Source organism: Olea europaea, chromosome 9 (genome assembly GCF_002742605.1).
Source record: "Olea europaea var. sylvestris chromosome 9, O_europaea_v1, whole genome shotgun sequence".
Taxonomy (NCBI): Eukaryota; Viridiplantae; Streptophyta; class Magnoliopsida; order Lamiales; family Oleaceae; genus Olea; species Olea europaea.
The window spans coordinates 8140950-8165976 of NC_036245.1; the positions used below are offsets into that span (position 1 = coordinate 8140950).

Below are 25027 nucleotides of genomic sequence, written 5' to 3' on the forward strand. Positions count from 1 at the left end.
ACCACACAATCCCTAGCTTTAAATGTGGTCTCTTGCAGGTTGGCGGAATTTATTTCATCCTTTATGCCAGCTTCTTACTCTTTAATCATTTGTATTAGCTTAAACATTTTGTATGCATTTCTTGATTTGGCCTTGATGTGTAATTATTTAACTGTCTTCCTCATTTTCTTTGTATTTTCCTTTCAGCAACATCCATGGATTAGTTGCTGCTTGTGGTGATGATGGAGTTGTGGAGTGCTTTGACTAGGGTTGGCAACGGTTCGGTTATGGATCGGTTCGGCCAAAACCATAACTGCACCATAACCAAGTAAATCGGTTTGGTTCGTATCTCGGTTCGGCACGGTTCGGTTCAGTTAATAACCACGAAAATAAATTATTTTTTATAAGTTCATCAAATAAATTGATATAAAACAATTTATGAAAAAGTCAATGAAAACAAAAACACAATATTCCACACAAAAATGTAAACATTATCCCAATTTTCAATTGTAAAATACAAATTTAACAAACAATATTATAAATATAACAATACTAAACTTTTTCTTCATTCTTAATTGTTGTGTATCGAAGTTACTTGATTCATTCTTCCCCACATGTCTTACTAGCATAGATCAACCTCAAAGTTGATTCCTATATAGTAAATAAGAAATGTAAGTAGAGAATACAACGATACTACCTATTCCAAAATGGTCTCAACTAAGATTTAAATAAAAAAAAATGTACCTCTTGGTCAGATTCCTTCTCGCTAAACGTTACACAAGCTCTAGAGTATGATGAAGAAGTAGAATTTTCTAGACACAATAGAAAAAATTAACAATAAAAGGAGCCGTGCATGAGTTTGTGGTTTGTGGAGAGTAGGGTTTGCATTTATATACTATCATACTAAAACTATTATTATGGGCTAATGGTAAGTGGGTTGGCTGGCTGAGTCATGTAGATGTAATGGGGGAATTTTGTTTTGGGCTAGATAGAAAAGTAGTGTAAAGCACAATAATCAATTCAATTATTTTTTTAGCGGGTAATCGGTTCGATTTCAGTTCGACGGCGTAATTACCATACCCGCACCGCCACGAACCGGTTCATTAAAATAAAAATCATATCTGCCCCATTGCACCATCGGTTCGATTTTTTTACCCCATTCGGTTTGGTTAGCCATGGTTTTTGGTTTTGACGGTTCAAATTGCCATCCCTAGCTTTGACATGAGAACGAGATCTTCGGTTGGGAGGATAATGTTACCGTAAATAGAATTGGATATATTTAAAAAATAGATTATTTTTAGGAATTGTATTTATTTAGTTACCTTATACATTCAATGACTGTATATATGTATATACATAATGGAGAACATAATGGAAGGTAAGTTTTTACAGAAACTATCTCAATTGTTTGGTTCTTTTGTCATGGTATCAGAGATAGGGTTTTAAGCCTTACCTGCTGCAAATTTCTCTTCGATTGGATCTCTCTATTTCTAGTTATAGCACCAGTTGTCATCGTCAATGTGCTGGGTTTACGAATTCCAGCCTTTATTCTACGTATTTCGGCTCCAGTTGTTTCCTCTCGAGATTTTAGGCGGGTCTCTGCAGTTTCTCTCATTAGGGTGTGTATTCTGCTGCCTCTGTGATCGTTGAATATCTCGAGCCTCACCTTTAAGTCAGTGTTTTATGTTTTAGTGGATCTCAGTTTGGTTGTCATTTTCTTTGTTTCGAGTAAGAAGTTTACAGTGTGGGCTCCTTTATTTGGTTGAATAATTTTATTCCAAAATTTTTATTTCATCATGTCTGAAAAGATAGACTCATCCCTTATTCGATTTAATGGCAAAAATGACTTGGCTTGGGAGTTCCAATTTCAACTAGTTGTCAAAGGAAAAGAGTTATGGGGTCACCTTGATGGCAGTGATCCCGCTCCTAAAGAAGTTGAGGCTTTGTCAAAGTGGGAAATCAAGGATGCTCGGGTTATGACTTGGATCCTTCGTTCGATCGAGCCTCATCTTATTCTCAATTGAGACCTTATAAAACTGCTACTGCTATGTGGAATTGCCTTAGTAAAATTTGTAAACAGGACAACACGGCTAGACGTTTTCAATTGGAGTATGAGATGGCTAATTTTACGCTGGGAAGTCTCTCGATTGAGGAATATTTTTCAAGTTTTCAAAACCTATGGACTGAATATTCAGATATAATTTATGCTAATGTTCCTGCTGAAACTCCATCGACTATTCAGAAAGTGTATGAGACAAGCAAAGGGATCAATTCTTGATGAAGTTACGTCCTGATTTTGAGGCTGCACGGTCTAATCTGATGAATCGTCATCCTATACCATCACTGGGCACTTGTTTAGGTGAACTTCTTCATGACGAGTAATGCATAATGACTCAAGCTACCATGGAACATAGGGATACTGCTAGTACCCCTGTTACTATGGCTTATGCAGCACAAGGAATGAATAAGAGTCGAGACATACATGTTGTCCACTGCTATAACTGTAAAGCTTTTGGTCACATTGCTCGGGATTGTCCTAACAAATACTGTAATTACTGCAAGAAACAAGGTCATCACATATCTGTGTGTCCCATTCAACCAGAAAAGAAGCATACTACTACCTATCATGCCTCCACTAGTGCCTCTAGCTTTGCGACATTACATACTGCCTTGCACATTGTTCCTAATCCTGCTTCTGCATCCACCATTACTCCTAAAATGGTACGATAGATGATCAATTTTGTTTTCTCTCCTTTTTGACTTTCAGGTACTCATTCAGCATCTTCTAAGCCATGGTTCTTTGACTCTAGAGCCTCTAACCATATGACCAATACTGTTATTGCTTTGTCCAATGTAAGAAAATATGATGGGAATCTAAAAATTCACACTGCCAATGGCAGTTCTCTGCCTATTAGTGCTATTGGTGATCTCTGCCTCTTGAGCTAATGTTTTTGTATCTCCTAACCTTTCTACAAATTTAATTTCGATTGGTCAATTAGTTGATAGTAATTATGATGTTCATTTCTCTCGTTCTGATTGTGTTGTGCAAGATCCGGTGTCCCGGAAGATGATCGCGAAGGGGCCTAAAGTGGGATGACTTTTTCCCTTACGTATTTCTTCTTTTCCTAATTCTCCTTTACTTTTCTTTGTAGGTAATGCTATTAGTACTGATAATAAGTTGTGACATAAACGTTTAGGCCACGCAAACTCTAATGTACTTCGTACCTTATTTCGTTCAAATTTATTAGGTAATAAAGTATGTTTTTCTAATCTTTCTTTTGATTGTACTACACGCAAAATTAGCAAAAGTAAAATTTTACCTTTTCCCTCTCACGGATCTCGTGCCTCACAATGTTTCAATATTATTCATAGTGATATTTGGGGAGATTTCACCTATTATTTCTCATGCACGTTATAAATATTTTGTTACATTTATTGATAATTTTACTCGTTCTACTTGGGTTTATTTTTTAAGAGCCAAAATCGAAGTCTTTTTCAGTTTTTAAGCGTTTTCTCGCTCTCATTGAGACTCAAATTTCTAGCAGCATAAAGATCTTACGATCTAACTATGGGGATAATACATGTCAAATGAGTTTCAGAACTTTCTCCAAAGTAAGGGTATCATATCCCAACGTTCTTGTCCTTCGACACCGCAGCAAAACGGTATTGCTGAGAGAAAGAATCGTCACCTTTTGGATATGGTAGGAACGCTTTTATTTGATGCCTCTGTACCCTCTCATTTTTGGTATGAAGCACTTTCCATATCAGTCCACTTAATTAATTGTTTACCTTCTCCTACGTTAAATCATGCTTCTTCTTTCTTTAGGCTGCTTGGACATTCACCGTCATATTATGATCTACGTACTTCTGGTTGTGTTTGTTTTGTGCATCTTCCAGCTCATGAGCAACACAAACTTACTGCTCAGTCTTTAAGTGTGATTTCTTTGGCTATGCTGTCTCTCAAAAGGGTTATGTTGCCATGATCCTCATGCTTTGTGGTTTTTCTTGAAAATCAGTATTTTTTTCCTTCTCATGTTGAGCTTCCCTCTCCATCTTTATCTATCTTGCCTAACTTTTCTAATTTCCCAAATGTTGTGCCACGATTTAAATCAGGACTTGTGTATGAACGACGTCATCATGAGTCTAGTGCCGCTTCTTCTTTGCCCCTTCAAGATCTCGAACCGGATCCTGATTTTGCTACAGCTCCCATCCTTCTTCGTCGATCTACCCGCCCTTTTCGTCCATTGATTGATATGGTTTCTCATCTCCTACCTCTCTTGTAGCTATTTTATCTACTATTTCCATTTCCATTTGTTACAAGAAGGCCATGGAACATGAGTGTTGGCAGAAGGTAATGCAAACAGAACTTCAGGCACTTGAGGAGAATCATACTTGGGATGTTGTGCCTTGTCCTCCTAACATGAAGTCTATTGGGAGTAAATGAGTTTTCTCAGTGAAACTTCGTTCTGATGGCTCTTTGGATAGGTACAAAGCTCATCTTGTAGCTTTGGGTAACAGACAGAAATTTGGGATTGACTATGATGAGATGTTTGCTCCTGTTGCTAAAATGACCATAGTTTGAATAATCTTAGCAGTTGCTGCCTCCGAGTCATGGAATCTTCATTAGTTGGATGTGAAAAATGCCTTTCTTCATGGCGATCTTCACGAAGAGCTTTATATGAAGCTTCCCTCTAGTATGACTACTTCATCTTCTTATGAAGTGTGTCGACTATGACATTCTCTATATAGCCTCAAGCAGGCCCTTGGGCTTGGTTTGAAAAGTTTCGTAACACACTCATTACCTTCAGTTTCGCATAGAGTCAATAAGATTATTCTATCTTCTTCCACAAGCCTGCCTCGAGTATTGTACTTCTTTTGGTTTACGTGGATGATATCATCATTACTGGGACTGACTGTAGTTTCATTTCTAAGCTTCAAAGGTTATTGCATGCCACTTTTCATATGAAAGATCTTGGCCAACTCACTTATTTCTTGGGATTGGAAGTTCATTATTAGTCAAATGGTATTTTCTTAAACCAGCATACGTATATTCAGGATCTTATTGCGTTGACTGGGATGGATGAGTCTTCTTCTGTGGATATCCCTATGGAAGTCAATGTAAAGTACAGGAAAGATGAAGTTGATCTTTTGGATGATCTGACTTTATATCGTCGCCTCGTTGGGAGTCTTATTTATTTAACTACCACTTGCCCAGATATATCCTATGCGGTCCATCAGGTTAGCCAGTTTATGTTTTCAATTTGAAATCTTCATCTTGCTACTGTTCGTCGTACTGTTCACTATCTTCGTGAATCACCTACTCGCAGGTTGTTGTTTCCTAAAGGGTCTTCTCTTCGTCTTTTAGCCTATAGTGATGCTGATCGGGCTAGGTGTCCAAATATGTATCGTTTTACTAGGGGTGGTGTATGTTTTTGGGTGATGCATTGATTTCTTGGAAATGTAAGAAACATGATCGTGTTTTTAAATTATTTACTGAGGCTGAGTATTGTACGATGTCTACAGCTTGTTCTGAGATTATTTGGCTACATGACCTTCCGGAGGAACTTGGGTTTCATCAAACTAATCCTACTCCTATTCATGCGGATAACACTAGTGCTATATAGATTGCAAGCAATCCTGTATTTCATGAACGCACCAAACAAATTGAGGTTGATTATCACTTTATTCGTGACACTTTGATGGATCGGGTGATATCTCTTCCCTACATTTCTTCTGATCTCCAAGTGGCAGATGTGTTCACCAAAGCACTGACTCAACTGCAGCATCAATTTCTTATTGGCAAATTGTTGCTGGTTAACCTCTTAGCATCAATTTGACGGGGGATGTTACCGTAAATAGATTTGAATATATTTGGAAAATAGATTATTTTAGGGAATTGTATTTATTTAGTTACCTTATACATTCAATGACTGTACATATGTATATACACAATAGAGAACACAATGAAAGGCAAGTTTTTACAAAAACCTATCTCGATTTTTCGGTTCTTTTGTTAGATAAATGTTGTTGCATCCTTTTGTGACATTGATGGGTAACAAATTTTATATAGCTTCCTGTTACTTTGATAAGATACCATCTCCACCTCTTGGTGACTACCCTGAGATTAGTTTTGCTTGAAAAGGGTGCAAGAGTGTTGGGCTGGGAGGTGGAGGGTTGGGGATGATGCATAAGTTGCTTGAGTATTGCCAATGAATTGTTCTTAATTGATATAAATATTAAATAATATGTCAAAATTGTAGGAGGTTATAACAATTGAGTTTGGCGGTAAACATGGTTTTTTCATGGCTGTTGGAAGTAGTGGTGGAAAGGTAAGACGGAGAATGTTATATTACCATTTATTGTAGATTTATAGTCATGTCTTATTATCTATTACTTTGTTTACTTTTTGATCATTCTCTTATGCCATATTGGTAACTCTAGGTGTGGATATAACTATTGATGGGATACGGCCTCAATTATTGCTTGGGCTTTTGTGAATTTGCAATCTCATTTTGTGCTTGTTGACTAAGTGAATTTTCATTTATTGAATATATATTAACCAAGTGGTTTTTTGGCTACTCTTGGTTCTGCACTCAATCTGCATTTTTAGAGTATTTGTTTTATGCTTGTTTGCTTAACTAGCAACTTTTCTTCAAGTCATTAGGTTTGAGTTTATTTGGCCCCACACAAAATTGATCCAATCTGCATGGAAGGAAGCAAAGCAGTAAAGTTGCATTATTTTATTATTTGTAAATAGATGAAGATGCTTTCAAATACCAAATAGTGAAAAGCATTGTTTGAAAAAGCGAGAAGGTTTAGATAAGGCATATGACAATACTTGCCTTTTTTATCTGTTTCCTTTTTGATACATTATGTTATGTGAATGTGATGGCTTTATATGCTAATGTCTGTTGTAGTTATTTTCCCTTCACATGCTCTTATTTTCTTCAAATAATTCAGGTTCTAATCTATGATTTGCACAAATCTAATCCTGTGAGAGTGAAGGATCATATGGGAGTTGCTTGTATTAGCTTCACAGTTACTTCGGTTATTTGATCATTTCAAGGTCTTTATACTTTCATGGGGATCTTAGGGAATCTTTCATGGTTTTGCAGGTATGGCAGCCCTATATTGAATATTAAGTAGCACAAGACACTAAACTCTAAGGGAGAAAAATTAATCACTACTGATAAACACAGTCAAAATTTGGGATCTACAGATTATAAGGAAGTTTTTCATCTTATTATTTAACTGTTTAATGCTTGTTTCGCAGGTATTTTGTGCCTTGATTGGTCATATAGTTGTCTTCATATTTAGATTTGACTAGTGTAGATGTTCTTCATAGCTTTGAAGATGAAGCATATAGTCTTCTTGCTATGATTTTTCAACTATCATAAGGATATTGTTCACGGATTGTCAAATTAAATGACTGTATATGGCTTTTTTATGCACGATATGATTTATTGAAATAATCACTTATCTTATTCTGGGTGTTGCATGGAGCATCAATAAATGGCGACCGATCTAGTGTATTTTGGTAAATTGTAAATAGTTGTGTTAGTATGAAGAAGATAGGCATGGAGATTCAGTTGTTGGAAACAATTTTTTGGAGGAAAATTACCTTGTCATGGTGGTTTGAAAAAATTGAATATGAAAAGGAGATCCAAGGCATTCGAGAGGTCTGGTCTCTCCCTATTTGACACCACAATAAATGTGAATGCCTTCTCTTTCCCCACCCTTTTATATTTATTTACATCCTTCCCTAAACTGACTCAACTACCCAAAATATCCCCTTGAACTAAGTAACCATCTAACTACTTTGCTGCTCTGATTTCCTTCTCTTCGCTATCGACTTCTCCTTTTCTTCTTTTAGCATATGCGAACTTAACCGGTGGTCTATCATTACCACCTCCTCCAAAATCCGCCTTGTCCTCAAGGTGGAAGTTAGGGAATTGATTGTTAATTAGTCAGCAATTTAGATTAGATACCATACATGACAATTGTATAGATGGTAGGAATGAATTCTGATGGCTGAATCTCAACCTTGTAATTAGGGAAATTAGCCCTATTTATACAGACAAACTCTCAGAATGAGGGCATCGAGTTAGAGGAAATTGAATACCTTTGTTATAGTATCAGAGCATGACAAATGATTGTATCCGCTTTCTCTGCTTTGGGACTTCAAGGTAAATATAATACTTTTTCTCAAACTTGGGTAGTTGATTCTGGTGCCTCAAAACCATATGACCAATTCCTCAGATGGTCTTTGTGATATTCGCCCATATCAAGGTTCATCTCATATTCAAGTAGCTAATGGAAGTCATTTGGCTATTGATGATGTTGGTAACATTAATTCCACTTTTCGGGATGTTTTCATATCTCCTGATTTGTCTAGAAGTCTTATTTTAGTCGGTCAATTAGTTGATAACAATTGTGATGTACATTTCTCTCGTGGTGGTTGTGTTGTGGAGAATTAGATGTCCGGGAAGATACTCGTAAAGGGGCCTAAAATTGGAAGATTGTTTTCCTTACATTTTTCAATTCATAGTTACTTATCTTTAGCTTGTATGAATGTTAACAATAAAAGTGAAGTCTGGCGCAAACGATTGGGCCATCCAAACTCTGCTACTCCGTCTTATTTGTTAAATTCTAGTTTATTGGGCAATAAAAATAGTTCTTCTCATAATATGTGCTTCGATTGTTCTAAATACAAATTGGGAAAGAGTAAAACTCTTCCTTTTCCTTCCCACGGTAATCGTGCTAAAAAGATATTTGATATTGTACATAGTGATGTTTGGGGCATTACGCCTATCACCTCTCATGCTCAAAATAAATATTTCGTGACGATTATTGATGATTATAGTCAATACACATGGATCTATTTTCTCCATTTTAAATCTAAAGTATTTTCAGTTTTTAAAACTTTTGTGACATATGTGGAAACCCAATTCTCTGCCAATATTAAAATCTTATGATCAGATTCTGGTGGGGAATATATGTCCCATGAGTTTCATGATCTTTTAAATCAGAAAGGGATTGTGTCTCAATGATCATGTCCTTATACACCTCAACAAAATGGGGTGGTAGAAGGAAAGAATCGTCATCTCTTAGATGTTGTCCATACATTATTACTTGATTTGTATATTCCTTCAAAATTCTGGGTCGAAACATTGTCTACTGCAGTTTATTTGATCAATAGATTGCCTTCTTAAGTTTTACAATTTGACTCTCCATATTATCGTCTTCATAATCAACATCCCACTTACCATGATCTGCATACTTTTAGATGTATTTGCTTTGTTCATTTGCCTTCTCACGAACGACACAAATTATCTGCTCAATTTGTTATATGTGCTTTGATGGGTTATAGTACTTTACACAAGGGTTATATTTGTTATGATCCATCTTCTAACAAATTTCGGATTTCTCGTCATGTTGTTTTCTTTGAGCAACAACCTTTCTTTTCTACTCATGATGAACATTTGCTTGAAATTACTTTTCTTCCATGCTTTGATGATTTAACTTCTCATCCTGAACGATTCAAACCTGGATTTGTGTATGAGAGACGTCGACCACTTAGGCCTCTTCCTGAGCACGATCCCACATCTGAGCTTGTTCAGCCTCCACCTCTAGAATTTGACTTGGCATCTGAGACGGATGTGCCCCCTAACCCGGGTCCTCGACGATCTAGTCGATTTTCTCGACCCTCTGATAGGTATGGTTTTTTTCATTCATTGTCTACTATATTGACATCTATTCCTGTACCTCCTAGTTATTCCGAGGCTGCTAAACATTAATGTTGGAGGAAGGCTATGGATGAAGAACTTCGGGCACTACAAGAGAATCATACTTGGGACATTGTTCCTTGTCCATCTAATGTCAAGGCTATAGGTTGTAAGTGGGTCTATTCTGTTAAGCTTCGCTCTGATGGAACTTCGGATCGTTATAAAGCTCACCTAGTTGCTCTAGGAAATAGGCAGGAGTATGGTATGAATTATGAGGAGACATTTGCTCCAGTAGCAAAGATGACTACGGTACGCACTATTCTTTCTATTGCTGCCTCTAAGGGGTGGCCTCTTTATCAGATGGACGTCAAAAATGCTTTTCTATATGGTGATCTTAGGGAAAACATTTTTATGGCACCTCCCCCAGGCCTCGTTTTCTCTCCCTCACAAGTATTATAAGTTGAAGCGATCTCTTTATGGATTAAAACAATCCCCTCGAGCATGGTTTGAGAAGTTTCGATCTACTTTGCTACAACTTTCCTTTATCCAGAGCTAGTATTACTCCTCTTTATTTCTTTGCAAGACATCTACCGGTATTGTTCTATTACTTGTGTATGTAGATGATATTGTCATCACTGGCACGGACTCTGCATTAATCACTCGACTTTAGCAACATCTATAGGATTCGTTTCATATGAAGGATCTTGGTTCGCTTACATATTTTCTGGGGTTGGAAGTACACATACTAATTCCACAGGCATATTCTTGAACCAACATAAATACATTCAAGACTTGATCATTCTGGTTGGTCTTCAAGATTTTTCTTCGATCGATACTCCTCTGGAAGTCAATGTGAAATATCGTCGTGATGAGGGTGATCTCCTTCCTGATCCCACAGTCTTTCGACAACTAGTTGGTAGTCTCAACTACTTAACCATCACTCAGCCTGATATATCATTCCCCATCCAACAGGTTAGTCAATTCATGCAAGCTCCACGACATCTTCATCTTAGGGCGGTTCGCCGCATCATTCGATATCTCTGATGTACTTCTCATCATGGGTTATTTTTCCCTGCTGGCTCTTCTATCCATCTTATTGCGTTTAGTGATGCAGATTGAGCTGGGTATCTTGATACTTGTCGTTTTGTTACGGGTTGGTGTATGTTTCTGGGTGATTCTTTGATCTCCTGAAAAATTAAAAAGCAGGCTCGTGTGTCCAAATCATCTGCTGAATCTGAATATCGTGCCATGTCTGTTGCATGTTCTGAAATTGTTTGGCTTCGTGGGTTGTTAACTGAGCTTGGCTTCCCTCAATCTGACCCAACTCCTCTTTATGAGGACAACATGAGTGCTATTCAGATTGCTGCTAATCCGATATATCATGAGCGTACGAAGCATATCGAAGTGGATTGTCATTCCATCAGAGAGGCTGTCGACTCTCGTATTATTTCTCTTCTGCATATCTCTACAGACCTTCAGATCACTGATGTATTCACTAAAGCAATGACTCGTCAACACCATCTCTTTTTGTGAGCAAATTGATGCTTCTTGATCACCCAGCATCAATTTGAGGGGGGATGTCAATTAGTCAGCAATTTAGATTAGATACCATATATGACAATTGTCTAGATGGTAGGAATGAATTGTGATGGCTGAATCCCAGCCTTGTAATTAGGGAAATTAGCCCTATTTATATAGACAAACTCTCAGAATGAGGGAATCGCGTTAGATAAAATTGAATACCTTTGTCATTGATGACGAATCAAGTCAACCGGTTCTCATGTGGCCTCAAATTCGTGATATTCTTTCCACTGAGTTAACACTTCCCACTTGTATAGAAGGATTCTGTTTGATCCTAAGTGTCGCCTTTGGCTCCAACTGAAACAGCTCAGAAGATGTCAGCTGTGAAGGCAGGTAAGAGGCAGTGTGAATTGTGCCGATGGCTCTCTAGAATTGTGACACATGAAAAACTGGATGTACAACATCATTAGTTGGAAGTTTCAGCTTATAAGCAACCTGACCGACCCCTGTTTCAATCTCAAATGGCTCAAAGTAATGTGGAGATAGCTTAGAATGTGGCCTATTGGCCACAGATTTTTGATGATGTGGGCGGAGTTTAAGATATACCAATTCACCTACTTTAAAGTTGATCTAACAGCATTTCCCGTCTGCCACATGCTTCATATGTTGTTGGGCACCAGTGAGCTGCATTTTAAGTTCCTATAACACTTCATCTCTATCCTGTTCCACTAATGACATCGTCGATGTACCATTCTCAAAAGGCAAAACTGGTGGTGGAGGCAGAACATAAACAATCTGAAAAGGGATGTGTTTTATTGCTGTGTAGAAAGAAGTATTGTACCAAAACTCAGCCCATGGAAAATATTGACTCCACGAACACGGTTTGCTGGACCTAAAGTACCTTAGATATGCCTCCAAACATCTGTTGACAGCCTCAGTTTGCCCTCTGGGGGTGATATGCAGTACTGTGCTTGAGGGTCGTTTCTTGTGTCTTGAACAGTTTCGTCCAGAACTTATGAAAATTTGATCCTGGTCTGAGATGATTGACTGGGGTATGCCATGCAATTGAACAATCTCCCGAACAAACACTTCTGCCACTGAACCTGCAGTGAAGAGATGTTTGAGGCCAATTTGCTCAAACGGTCCACCACCACTAGAATGGTGTCCAGGCCTCTTTATTTCGGCAGCCCCTAGATGAAGTCCATAGAAACATTTGCCCAGATTGATTCAGGAATGGAAAGAGGCTGTAAGAGGCCATTAGGTGATAAGGCTACATACTTTCTTGGCTGGTGGCACACCCGGACATAGTCTCTAACATCCTTTTTAATCCCAGTCCAATACACGTCCTTGGCCACCAGTTTGTATGTTTTTAAGAAACCTGAATGGCCTCCAACATTGGTATCATGACATTCCTTCAACATGATCAAACCCAAGGGGAGTTTTTAGGTAGTACCACACGTCCCTTGTAGCATAAAATTTTGTCAGACAATGAGTACCCTGCTTTAACTAGTTGTCCAGGTTGCAAGTTGGTTACCATTATCCCCAACTCCTCGTCCTGAGCCACCTCCTTAAGCTCTTCCAATTGTAGCACTCGTGACATTGATAGCATCAACAAATTCAGAGACGGCTCCATTCTTGAAAGAGCATCAGCTGCTTTGTGGTCAAGACCTGGTCGATACTGAATATCGAAATCAAACCCCATCAGCTTTATCAACCAGTTTTGATGCTCAATACTAACAATGTACTATTTAAGCATGAACTTCAAACTCCTCTGGTCAGTCCTCACCACAAAGTGTCAACCCATTAGATAATGTCGCCATTTTTGGACTGCAAATACAATAGCCATCAGCTTCCTCTCGTAAACTAATTTGCTTTGAGCATTTCGGGATAAAACTTAACTAAAATAAGCGATTGGATGTTGGTTTTGCATCAGAACTGCATCCAACCTATGTCTTGAAGTGTCTATCTCTATCACGAATTCCTGAGAGAAATCTGGCAAGGCAAGAACTGGGACTTTAGTCATAGCTATCTTTAATCGGTGAAAGGCTGCCTCAACATTTGCATTCCAATAGAATCCCTCACATTTCAATAATTCTGTCAAAGTTCAGGCCAGCTTAGCATATCCCTGCACAAACTTCTTGTAATAGCCTGTGAGCCCAAAAAACCCTCGCGAATCCTGAATAGTGCAAGGCATCAGCCATTACAACATTGCCTTAACCTTGGTTTGGTCAGCCGCCACCTCTTTTCCTAAAATCACGTGGCCTAAGTATTCCAGTTGGTGTCTCCTAAACATGCATTTTTCTCATTAGCATACAATTTATGTTCCTGTAAGCACCTTAAGACTGTCTCCAGATGGTTCCTGTGTTTTTCCACTGATCCACTGTAAACCAAAATGTCATAAAAGAATACAAGCACAAACTTCCAGAAAGATGGTTTGAATACCTCATTCATTAAACCTTGAAAAGTTATGGGGCGTTAGTCAAACCAAACGGCATGACTAGGAATTCACAGTGATCTGCATGCATGCGAAAAGCTGTCTTAGGAATGTTTTCCACCCTCATTCTGATATGATGATAACCCGACTTTAGTTCCAACTTGGAAAAAATCTGAGCTCTTTATAACTCGTGCAATAGCTCATCGATAATAGGGATCGAAAATCGATCAGGCATTGTAATTTTATTGAGAGCTCAATAGTTTACACAGAATCGCCAACTGCCGTCTTTCTTTTTAATGAGCAACATAGGCCTTGAGAATGGGCTTGAACTAGGTTGAATGATCCCAGCTGTAAGCATGTTTTGAACCATTCTTTCAATTTTATTCTTCTGAAAATGAGGGTAATGGTAGGGCCAAACATTCATCGGCGCTGCTCCAGGTTGCAGCATAATGGCATGCTCTCGGTTACGAGTCAGTGGCAATTCATTGGGCTGCTTAAACACTCTCGGTAACGGTGTAATACTTCCACGACTGCAGAAAGGGTTGACTCTAATCCTGCTACCTCTTCCATCCCCATGTATCGCAATTCTAATAGCATCCCTTGCTCACCATCTTTGAATGCCTTAATCATAGCTTTCAAGAAAAGTTGCGATTTGATCAAGCTAGAATCACCCTTCAGCAAGATCGTTTCCCCATCCACCTTAAACCTCATGGTCAACTCCCTTCCAGTTCACTTGCATCTTTCCCAAGCTACCTAACCACTTCATGCCCAATATTATGTGTGTGCAATCTAATGTCAACGGGAGGAAATCATCAACCACATCAATGCTTGGCTAGGATACCACGACCCCTTTATACTCTCCCTCCTCGAACAGACATACTAGTTCCCATGAGAACACTGTAGTTGGACGTTCTTGTAGTGGCCAGTACCAGCCGAGTCGCTAACTCTTTCGAAATAAAATTGTGAGTTGCCCCACAATCGATGAGAACCACTACCGCGTGTCCCATCACAGTCCCTTTTAGCTTCATTGTCTTTGGAGTGGTGAACCCTATCATTGAGTTAATCGATAATTCCACAAGGTCACCCACGTCTGTTTCTTGCTCCACTTCGCCTTCGATCTCCTGCACTTCTCCTTCATCACCGTCCTGCATTACCAATACTTGGAGCTCTTTATCACGGTTCTATGACTCGGCCCAAATTTCTCTTCATCTTGTAACACAACCCCTTCTCTCTCCTCCGTTGAAGCTCATCGTCAGACAACCTCTTAAATGACAGCGCGCTTCTCAAAGCTTGCATCAGACGAACCACTGTAATGGGTGTCATGACCTTGGGTGCATAAGGGCTCAAGACATTTGAGGTATGTGGACTGTGCGTAAGATTATAAGGATCTATTTGTGAGTTGTAGATATATGGGCTGGGAATACCCATCTTACCTCTATTTGGGCCGTGGTGCTTGCCTCAACAATTCATTGCAGTCCTCGACTCTTTGGCCCAAAGCCATGATGTGGCCCCACGAGGTTTCAACATCCTCACTTCTAGGGGTGGGCGCGGGTCGGTTCGGTTCTAAAGAGAACCGAACCGAACCGAACCAAAAATTTTGGGTATCTAGTAAATGGAACCGTCGGGTCCAAATATAATAATGGAACCGTTCGGGTTCGGTTCTGTTCGGTTCAGTTCACTTCGGTTCGGTTCCGTTCGATTCTGTACTATAATTAAATTTTTTAACATTTATAACAACATTATATAAATACAACTAATGATACATTCAATGGTTTTGGAATGTCAGAGACTGGTAAACTACCTTGTTCAAATGATCGCTACGATCAAAACTTCGATCGGCGGAGGTCACAGTTTCGACTGGAGGTCACAGTGTCGGTCGACGATTGTATAGGTTTTAGAATATTAGTGAGGCTGCGAGAGTAAGTAGAGAGTTGAGACAACATTATGCATTTTAGTGTAAGTGTTTAGGGTTATTTAGTGGATTTGATCTTGTTTGGTTAAGAAATGAAACAATAAAATGGGTAATTGGGCAAAAAATTAAAAAATTAGAAAAGAAATGAAACAAATTATTGGGCCAAAAATTTGGATTTAGAAATCGTTAATTTGTTAATTTGTTTAGAAAAAATTAAAATTAAAATAATTTGATTTACTCAATATAAAAAAAAATTAGAAAGATTCGGTTCTTCGGTTCTTAATCTGGAACCGAGAATCGAACCGTACCCATTAGTTCTCAATTCAGATACTCGTTCGGATATTTAATTTGACAAGAACCGTCGGGTTCGGTTCGATCGGTTTGGTTCAGGAGATTTGTCCAGCTCTACTCACTTCAGATCTAATTGACACATTCAACCCGTTAATGAAATTCCCCCCAGCACGTCTTGCTGGTAATGGGGTTGCCAGAACCTCGAATCTCCAACAATACTCGTTGATCGTCCCTTCTTGTTTAAGCGCCAATATTTTCTCTAAAATCGAGTCCTCCTGGGATGGCCGAAATCGTTCCAACAGGCGCCCCTTTAAATCATCCCAACTCCTGATTATCTGCCAGCTATCTTTCCATTGGAACCAAGCTAGATGCTCTCCTTCAAAGCAAATTGCCGCCACCTCTATTTTCTCCCGGTCGGACAAGAAATTGATGGTAAAATACTTCTCCGCTCTGAATACCCATCCATCTGGATCTTCTCCATTGAATGAATTTCCAGTTTTCGGGACCGATTCTCCTCCTTTCATACATCTTCTCTGCGTTCCTGATCATCTGACTTAACTCCGGTTCCATTAGTTTTGACCACCCGTCCTTCAGGGGTGAGATTAGGTGAATATAATGATTCACATGACTGGCAACAATTCTCTCAGAAGTCAACTTTTACCAGGGTGTACAAATTTTTGGGACTCGGTCAAGTTTGGTTAATTTCAGGGAGAAGGTATGAGTAGCATCGAACCTACCGTTAGGAAAATTAAGGATCTATGTGTCTTCAAAGAAAGTGGATTGATGCTGTTGGCTCTAGACAGCAGCCAAATACCATCTTACTTGATACCAGACTTTGGACCCGCTTCAAAGTGGTGTTCTTATATAGAGAATTTAATGGTATGTTTACTTGATGTCCTAATATATCATCTTGTATTTATAAAAGCCTTATTCGATGTTAATGATGATGCTAAATTTTCCCTGTCCAGGAAAAGCTTGAGGAGAATGCACAGACTACTATTTATGATGATTACAAATTTTTGACAAAAGCAGACCTTGCGAAACTGAACTTAACTAATTTAATTGGTACCAATCTTCTAAAAGCCTCCATGCACGGTTTCTTTATCGACTATCTGCTGTACCAAAAGGTATAATCTTAAATCTGCTAATGGAATTATTTTATCATTTACCCCGATATTCCGTCCCTTACCACTTGGCTCCAGCAAATAAGTTTTCTTATCCTTCAAAACTTATTAACCAGCGATTCTTCTAATTTCATTTTGACAGAAAAAATTATTGAAGTTTTGATTTTGGTACTTTGAAGGCTTATGGTATCTGAGTATTGTTCTAATAAAAGCTTTTATGACTTCAACTGCAGGCAAAAGATTTGGCAGACCTTTTGCTTATATATCTTATATGGAGAAGCGAAAACAGGAAAAATTGGAAGCTTTACGAGCCTCTCGAATTACGGTTTGCAATTTTCATAAGTATTAATAGTATTTTTTTTATTTTTTTTTTATAAAGCCATGCTATTTTTTAAGCCGGTATAGGGTTTTATTTTTCTTTAACCACTACTCTTCTGAAGTTCAGGAGACAGAATATCAATTTCTATTTTGAAGACGTTACTTAAAATAGACTAGTTTTGTTTGATACTGCATTATATTTTTGAACGTCTTTTCCTCATAGATTATATCACCATTCCATTTCTTTTAGATTTTCGATGTGTAAACATTCAATCACGAAAAATCTTCTTGCAGCTCAAGAAGAGGCTGCCAAAAGTTAACCGAAATCTGGCAGCCCGACTTCTTAAAGAAGAAGAGGCTCAAACTGAAAATAAGGAGGCTGATGGCATTGATACACAGAAAATATCTGATGTTAAGATAACAACTAAGAAAAAGAAAGGTCTCACCAGTGAAGTTCTCAAAGATGAGTGGTTCACAGAGATGTTTGAGAATAAGGTACTCCCTCAGTTTGATATTTGCCAGATGTTCTTTGTTGATTTTTGGGTTAATTTTCCTTTAGGTGATTAAAATATCCAATCATCCCCCCCTTTTTTTTTTTTTTTTTTAAATTGTTGAAGAATTAAGCAACAGTGAACAATAAAGCAGAAGCATTCAACAAACAATGGAAGAATGATTTTTACATGTATATATATGTCTAGGTGACTAATTTGTTCAGTGAGACGTTTACCTCTGAGAACGAACAGGATACATAAATATGTTGGTGGATCGTGTATATTGTATAAGAATTGCTTCACTCCATTTCCTCCGAAATCGGATGCATTTATCAAATTGTTTCTAAAATTCATTTCAGCATGGAAATTAAGGATTGCATATTGATTTCTCACACAGCACTTTGAAATTGATGAATTCTCACAAGAATATCTGGCTTTACACCCGAACATATATATATATATATATATATATATCCACAAATAAACCGTCTTTGCTCGAGGAACATTTTGAAACTGTTATGGAAGAGGACCAAATTATTAGTGGGTCTGATGTGAGTGAATCATCAGAAGCTGAGGATGCCAGTGACAACAAATCCAGTGGGAAAATTACGAGTTCCAAGGTAAACTCTCCCCTACTTATCTTTTACTCCCTTTTAAGTAGACCCATTGTGTTATTCTTGACCTTGTCATTCGTATTCTTCCAAACAAAATACAGTCATTATAGTAAATTAATTATAGACATGCTTGTTCTAATTATCTTTTTGTTTTGTATAAAATCTGAGTTAAGGGTTATATTTTTAAATTTATTTGCAGATTCTACGAAATGAAGGACGAGCGACATGCAGAAGCATTTTCGAAGGGTGTATCTCTTGCCGAGGAGATTCCTCTTCCTATGGGAGAAAGGGTGAGAAAAGAGCAGCAACGAGCTTCAAAGCATGATGTCAAGCTAGGAGGAAAAGAGTCACAAGAAATTTCTTTTAATCCTAGAAGTTCGAAAAAGTACGTGGAGGATAACAAGGATAAGGAAACACGACGTGGGAAGAGAAGAATACAATCACTGAATCTATGAGACGGATCTGGTTCCCAAGGCGGAGGGGGGTTTCGTGGGAGAGGTAGAGGAAGAGGAAGAGGGTGTCGATGAAGTTGAGCTCGTCTGGAGAAAATTCTGCTGCTCAGACCGATGTGTATGCCAACAATGCAAGGAGCCAATAAGCAAATGAATTAAGTCATTTGTACTTGTTTGTTGACACTTTGAGTTACCCGACCCTACCACTTCTCTCACATGAGGTCTGGTCCCATGTAGAGGTCATGATGTGGGTTCCGACCCCCATGTGAGAGGAGGAGGTGGACCCGAGTAAACCAAAGTGTGAACAAACAAGTATAAGTAACTTGACTCATTATTTTTCTCAATTCTTGCTGAAGAACTGAGTGTTAAAAGTAAAAATGATAGTGAATGACATTATGACAAAAACATCAATGCTCTTTTGTTGTAATTCGTTACGTATCTTTTTGTTGAAATGTAGTAAGAAAAATCATCGACGCATGTTTTGACTAAACAACAAAAGGCACCGTCAACTTACGCAATAGTAGTGGCAATGTGGCATGATTCATTGTTCACAAATTAAATGATAATGACATAAATAAGTAGATTATAATTAATAATATTTACTAACAGAGACGTGTGTGGTACTTGTCCTTATCGTTCTTTGTTTAACATATTAACTAAATCTGTCAAGTCGTGTCTAATCTAGCATATAAACATAAGGCTTGTTTAATTCATTAATAAAAATTAAATATGATTATTAAAAAAAAAGTTCTTGAAGAGTTTTACAGACTCATCTCTATCAAAAAAGGAATGTAATTGAAAAAAAAAAAAATAAATCAAAATTTAGGTAATGCATATTGGGTTGTGCAATTTATTTAGGTTACGACACCAGATTCATTACTAATAACAAAATAGATACATAATATATGATAATAAGTAATGCTATTTGTTGTTGCTTATTGTCATAGTTGTCCACGTGACATCAAATTATTAATCATCGCATGTATGTCATGTAAGACGATTGCTGTAGTGAGAGACTGCAAATAATATTATTCTATGATAAATTATATGTCCATTCAGAATCAAGAAGTAAAGCACATTACGTAATCCCTTAAATTGCTTATTGTGGCACGGATATGCTCTGAAAATAAAGGTGATTGAAACCATTTTTTTTTTTAATTGGTTCAGGACCTACTATTTTATTGTATTTTATTTAATTTGTCAAACTTCATGTTCGTTCCAAGAAAGAAAAATAGATATAAATTATGTATTTTTGATAATAATAATAATAATAATAATAATAATAATATTATTATTATTATTTTTATTTTTTCACGGATAATAGCAGTAGAACCAAAAATGGATATCAGCTGCGTTCATATTCGCGTGTGGATTTGACCTTTGATAATATAAACATTAATACAATAAGATGAACGATTAGTCATAACTGATAGGGACTAGACATAATCCGCAGAGATGATAGTGAAAGTAAGTGAAACGATTTTTCAAATGCAAAGGTTGCTTAAATATTTCTACCAATTAGCTTATGGTTAAGTATATAATAATAGAAAATTATTTAGAAATTTATAATTTAATCGTCTAGTTTGGAAGCTGTTTTTTGTTATTTTATATGGCCAAAATTACTTTTTATTTTATTTTATTTTTTTCCTGCTTTGAGTATTGAATTACACCAAATTTTATTTTGGACAATACTATTTTCAAGAATACACAATTCTACAATAAAAGTTATTGAATATTATTAGTTTCTTTGTTTAAGAACTTAAATAATTTCCAATATTGGTGATTTTCAAGAAAAGTATTGAAGAAATTAATAGTTAAACATCATTTCTAGATTTGAGATAAATGAAATGAGAAAATATATTGTTTGAGCTAATCTCTCTCTCTAAATGACAAAATCCCACCATAGCTTGTTTAGGATGAGAATGACACAATAACCAAACTAAAAAATTTGGAGAGAGAAACATGTGAAGAATATTGAATATGAGAAAGGATATACGGATAAAAGAATTAGAATTTTCTTTTAAACTTGAGACATGATAACCAAACGAAAAATTTTGAAGAGAGAAATATATGAAGAATATTGAAAGAAAAAATGGACATATGGAAGAAAGAAAAAAAAAATTAGGATTTTCATTTGAGCAATGTTATTCGTAGTCGTTCACTGCGGTAGTCGCCCTACGTGACATACACATGACAGGTGATTATTAGATGCATTAATGTGTTAGTTTTTTTATTCATTAATGTATCAAATAACCACGTATCATGTGTATGCCACGTAGGGCGACTGCCGCAGTGAGCGACTGCAAATAACATTATTCTTTTCATTTAAACTCGAGTTTTTTTGGAATTAAAGTTGGCAACGAGAAAGCTCAATTGCCGAGAATGCTGAGTTGATTGAAGAGTGAAAACATCTATTATATTTGGAAATGTTTCTTTACGTAGATGAAGGGAAAATAATTTTGATTACATCTTATTTAGGATGAGAATGACACAATAACCAAACTAAAAAATTTGGAGAGAGAAACATGTGAAGAATATTGAATATGAGAAAGGATATATGGATAAAAGAATTAGAATTTTCTTTTAAACTCGAGACTCGATGACCAAGCGAAAAAAATTGAAGAGAGAAAGATATGAATAATGTTGAAAGAAAAAATGGACATATGGAAGAAAGAAAAAAAAATAGGATTTTCATTTGAGTAATGCTATTCGTAGTCGCTCATCGCGGTAGTCGTCCTACGTGGCATACACATGGTAGGTGATTATTAAATGCATTAATGTGTTAGTTTTTTTATTCATTAATGAATCAAATGACCACATACCATGTGCATGCCACGTAGGGCGACTGCCGCAGTGAGCGACTGCAAATAACATTATTATTTTCATTTAAACTCGAGTTTTTTTGGAATTAAAGTTGGCAACGAGAAAGCTCAATTGCCGAGAATGCTAAGTTGATTGAAGAGTGAAAACATCTATTATATTTGGAAATGTTTCTTTACGTAGATGAAGGGAAAATAATTTTGATTACATCTTAATTTATGATTGTTTCTCTATCTTAATTTTTAAAAATAGCAAAAAATAAATCCATTCAAACATACCAAATTCAACCAAACTTTTAATCCAAGTGGTTCAACCGCTTTCTTATTCTTTTATTTTAAATTTCTTTCTTTTCTATTGCTTGTTGTTACACAAGTAATTTGCAAATTAAATCCCAGTTTGGTATAAATAAAAATAAGAATTTTATTAGATTCTAAAAAAAGTTGATAATTGCATAGTTGAAAAATTGTGGATTTGATTTTGATTTGCAATTTTAATATAATTTTAATCTAAACCAAGCATGGACTAAATAATATGGTTCTTTTCAAAATTCTAAGTACCTTTCACGACTTTTAAGCCCATATTTGACAACCATTAAAAAGAAGATTTTGGGAAAATGAGTCTTGGAATAGTACTTTTTTGAAGAATGTGTGATTAAAAAACAGAAAAATATTTTTAGTTTACGTACAAATATTTTATTATGAGAATGTGTAGTTGAAAATGGTTTGAGAAAAGAAAGTTTTATTTTAATGGTTTTTAAACATGAGCTAAATTGAAAAGGAAATCATGAAGGTCAAGAAATTTTTTTAAAACTCTAGTAAATATAACAAAATTAATTTATAATTCAATCATGCTATTTTTACACCTTCCTTTACACTTTGCCACGAGACAACATAGCATTGGACAGCCTAGAAAAATAAATTTTTTTCCCACTAATCCTTTTTTAACAACACATCAAATGTTGGAGTGCACATCTATCATTTTTGTTTATAATTAGACTAACTTTCATGTTGAAATCAGCTACTTTCTTTGCATTCAAGACCTTATAGGATGCAGCTTCAACTCAAAAGATTAAAATGGCAACACAAATCTTTGAAATTGTTATTATACCAAATTTAGAATGCCAGTTAGTCAATTTTTTTTTTGAAAAGAAATGTAGCCATAAAAAAGAGAGAACAAGGGAAAAAAAAAAGAAAAAAAAAAGAAAAGGGAAAGAAGGAGGCAAGATCAACTGGGTTTGCTTGCTTAATCAATTTTAAAAGCAAATTCCAATGTGAAAAACTCGTAACTCCCAAATATATTAGAAAAGAAACAGATAAAAAAAAAATAAAAGAAAAAATAATAAATTCTAGGATACTATGTATCCACCCCACAATTGATCCTGCTTTGTCAGCTTACGCGCCTTCTCCCGGTTGTAAAGACATAAACAGAGACATAAAGAGGCCATTTATATCAGTGTTGTTTTCTGTTGAAATGCATGAAGGTGATATTCAAGCAATTTTAATATAATTTTAATCTAAACCAAGGATGGACTAAATAATATGGTTCTTTTCAAAATTCTAAGTACCTTTCACGACTTTTAAGCCCATGTTTGACAACCATTAAAAAGAAGATTTTGGGAAAATGAGTCTTGAAATAGTAATTTTTTGAAAAATGTGTGATTAAAAAATTGAAAAATATTTTTAGTTTACGTACAAAATATTTTATTATGAGAATGTGTAGTTGAAAATGATTTGAGAAAAGAAAGTTTTATTTTAATGATTGTCAAACACGAGCTAAATTGAAAAGGACATCACGAAGGTCAAGAAATTTTTTTAAAACTCTTGTAAAAATAACAAAATTAATTTATAATTCAATCATGCTATTTTTACACCTTCCTTTACATCATCCTTTACACTTTGCCACGAGACAACATAGCATTGGACAGCCTAGAAAAATAAATTTTTTTCCCTCTAATCCTTTTTTAACAACACATCAAATGTTGGAGTGCACATCTATCATTTTTGTTTATAATTAGACTAACTTTCATGTTGAAATCAGCTACTTTCTTTTCATTCAAGACCTTATAGGATGCAGCTTCAACTCAAAAGATTAAAATGGCAACACAAATCTTTGAAATTGTTATTATACAAAATTTAGAATGCCAGTTAGTCAAATTTTTTTTTGAAAAGAAATGTAGCCATAAAAAAGAAAAGAAAAAAAAAAAAAAGGAAAGAAGGAGGCAAGATCAACTGGGTTTGCTTGCTTAATCAATTTTAAAAGCAAATTCCAATGTGAAAAACTCCCAACTCCCAAATATATTAGAAAAGAAACAGATAAAAAAAAAATTAAAGAAAAAAATAAATAAATCCTAGGATACTATGTATCCACCCCACAATTGATCCTGCTTTGTCAGCTTACGCGTCTTCTCCCCGTTGTAAAGACATAAACAGAGACATAAAGAGGCCATTTATATCAGTGTTGTTTTCTGTTGAAATGCATGAAGGTGATATTCAAGAGATTTGAAGAAACTATGGCGTTTGAGGTGATGAAAAATGAAGAAAAAGGGCAGTTCAAGAATCTGATGCTGAGGAATTCTTGTTTTGGGTGGATCATAATAATGATACTGTTTACAGTAACACTCCTGGTGTTGCCACTGGTTCTGCCACCACTTCCACCGCCGCCTGTCATTGTTTTCATCGTCCCAGTCTTGATCATGGCGGTGTTAATATTCTTGGCTATTTCACAGTCATAACCGGCACCGCCACTTCCATCTGATGTATCTGTTAATAAGCAAATTGCCATCAGACATGTATTTATCAATTAATTTCTGGTCTCAGAAGTATTTTATTCATTTCTTAATTTACTGTCAGGTTATATGGAATTGAAACAAAAAGAACTCTTTCTAATTGCGAAATAATTGATCATAATGGAAGTTAATAATGATTCTTTATCAAAGATATGCAATATTTCTTCTTGAAATTAATTTCTTTGAAGTTAGGTTTAAGAATTGACAGTTTGTCTTTTGTTCACCAAGCTCCTAATGCAGATATATACAGATAATCTGTATCTGGATCGCCAACCACCGTTCACCGGTGGTTTTCCGGCTGTTCTGAGAGGGCCACTGGCCAGCCACCAGAAGTCTTAGGTTTTGCCGGTGACGCTCTTAAAAGGCACCATGGATTTGCTTGACCAGCTTTTAGACTCCACCTGTACGGTTGCATGGTGCTTCGATTTCACAAAATGGTGCAAGTGTACGGCAGAATGGATACAATTTTTACTTATAATTCATAATCAATTATTTTCATATTAAACAATTGTAGATAAATTCGTATATGGGGGGGGGGGGGGGGGGGGGGGGGTTTTTTTT

General features: G+C 36.4%; 1 protein-coding gene across 2 annotated transcripts; it reads left to right on the plus strand.

The window, feature by feature from the left end:
* The first annotated feature begins 6598 nt into the window (after window positions 1-6598).
* LOC111399551 (nucleolar protein 10-like) lies at window positions 6599-19334 on the plus strand. 2 transcript variants are annotated; one of them, XM_023026939.1, is made up of 6 exons: window positions 6599-7094; window positions 16831-16989; window positions 17220-17311; window positions 17599-17799; window positions 18363-18415; window positions 18609-19334. In XM_023026939.1, the coding sequence occupies exons 3-6, from the start codon at window positions 17258-17260 to the stop codon at window positions 18862-18864; spliced, it is 564 nt and encodes a 187-aa protein (XP_022882707.1). In that variant the 5' UTR covers window positions 6599-7094; window positions 16831-16989; window positions 17220-17257; the 3' UTR covers window positions 18865-19334. The 2 variants fall into 2 exon arrangements, with proteins under 2 accessions (XP_022882707.1, XP_022882706.1); XM_023026938.1 differs by lacking the exon at window positions 6599-7094 and adding an exon at window positions 16045-16741.
* Window positions 19335-25027: the final 5693 nt, after the last annotated feature.

Coding starts and splice junctions, on each gene's coding strand:
- LOC111399551 (XM_023026939.1), top strand. CDS start 17,258: ATGGAGAAGCGAAAACAGGAAAAATTGGAAGCTTTACGAGCCTCTCGA. Junction 17,800..18,362: donor CAGAGATGTTTGAGAATAAG/GTACTCCCTCAG, acceptor GTGAATCATCAG/AAGCTGAGGATGCCAGTGAC. Junction 18,416..18,608: donor GGAAAATTACGAGTTCCAAG/GTAAACTCTCCC, acceptor ATTTATTTGCAG/ATTCTACGAAATGAAGGACG.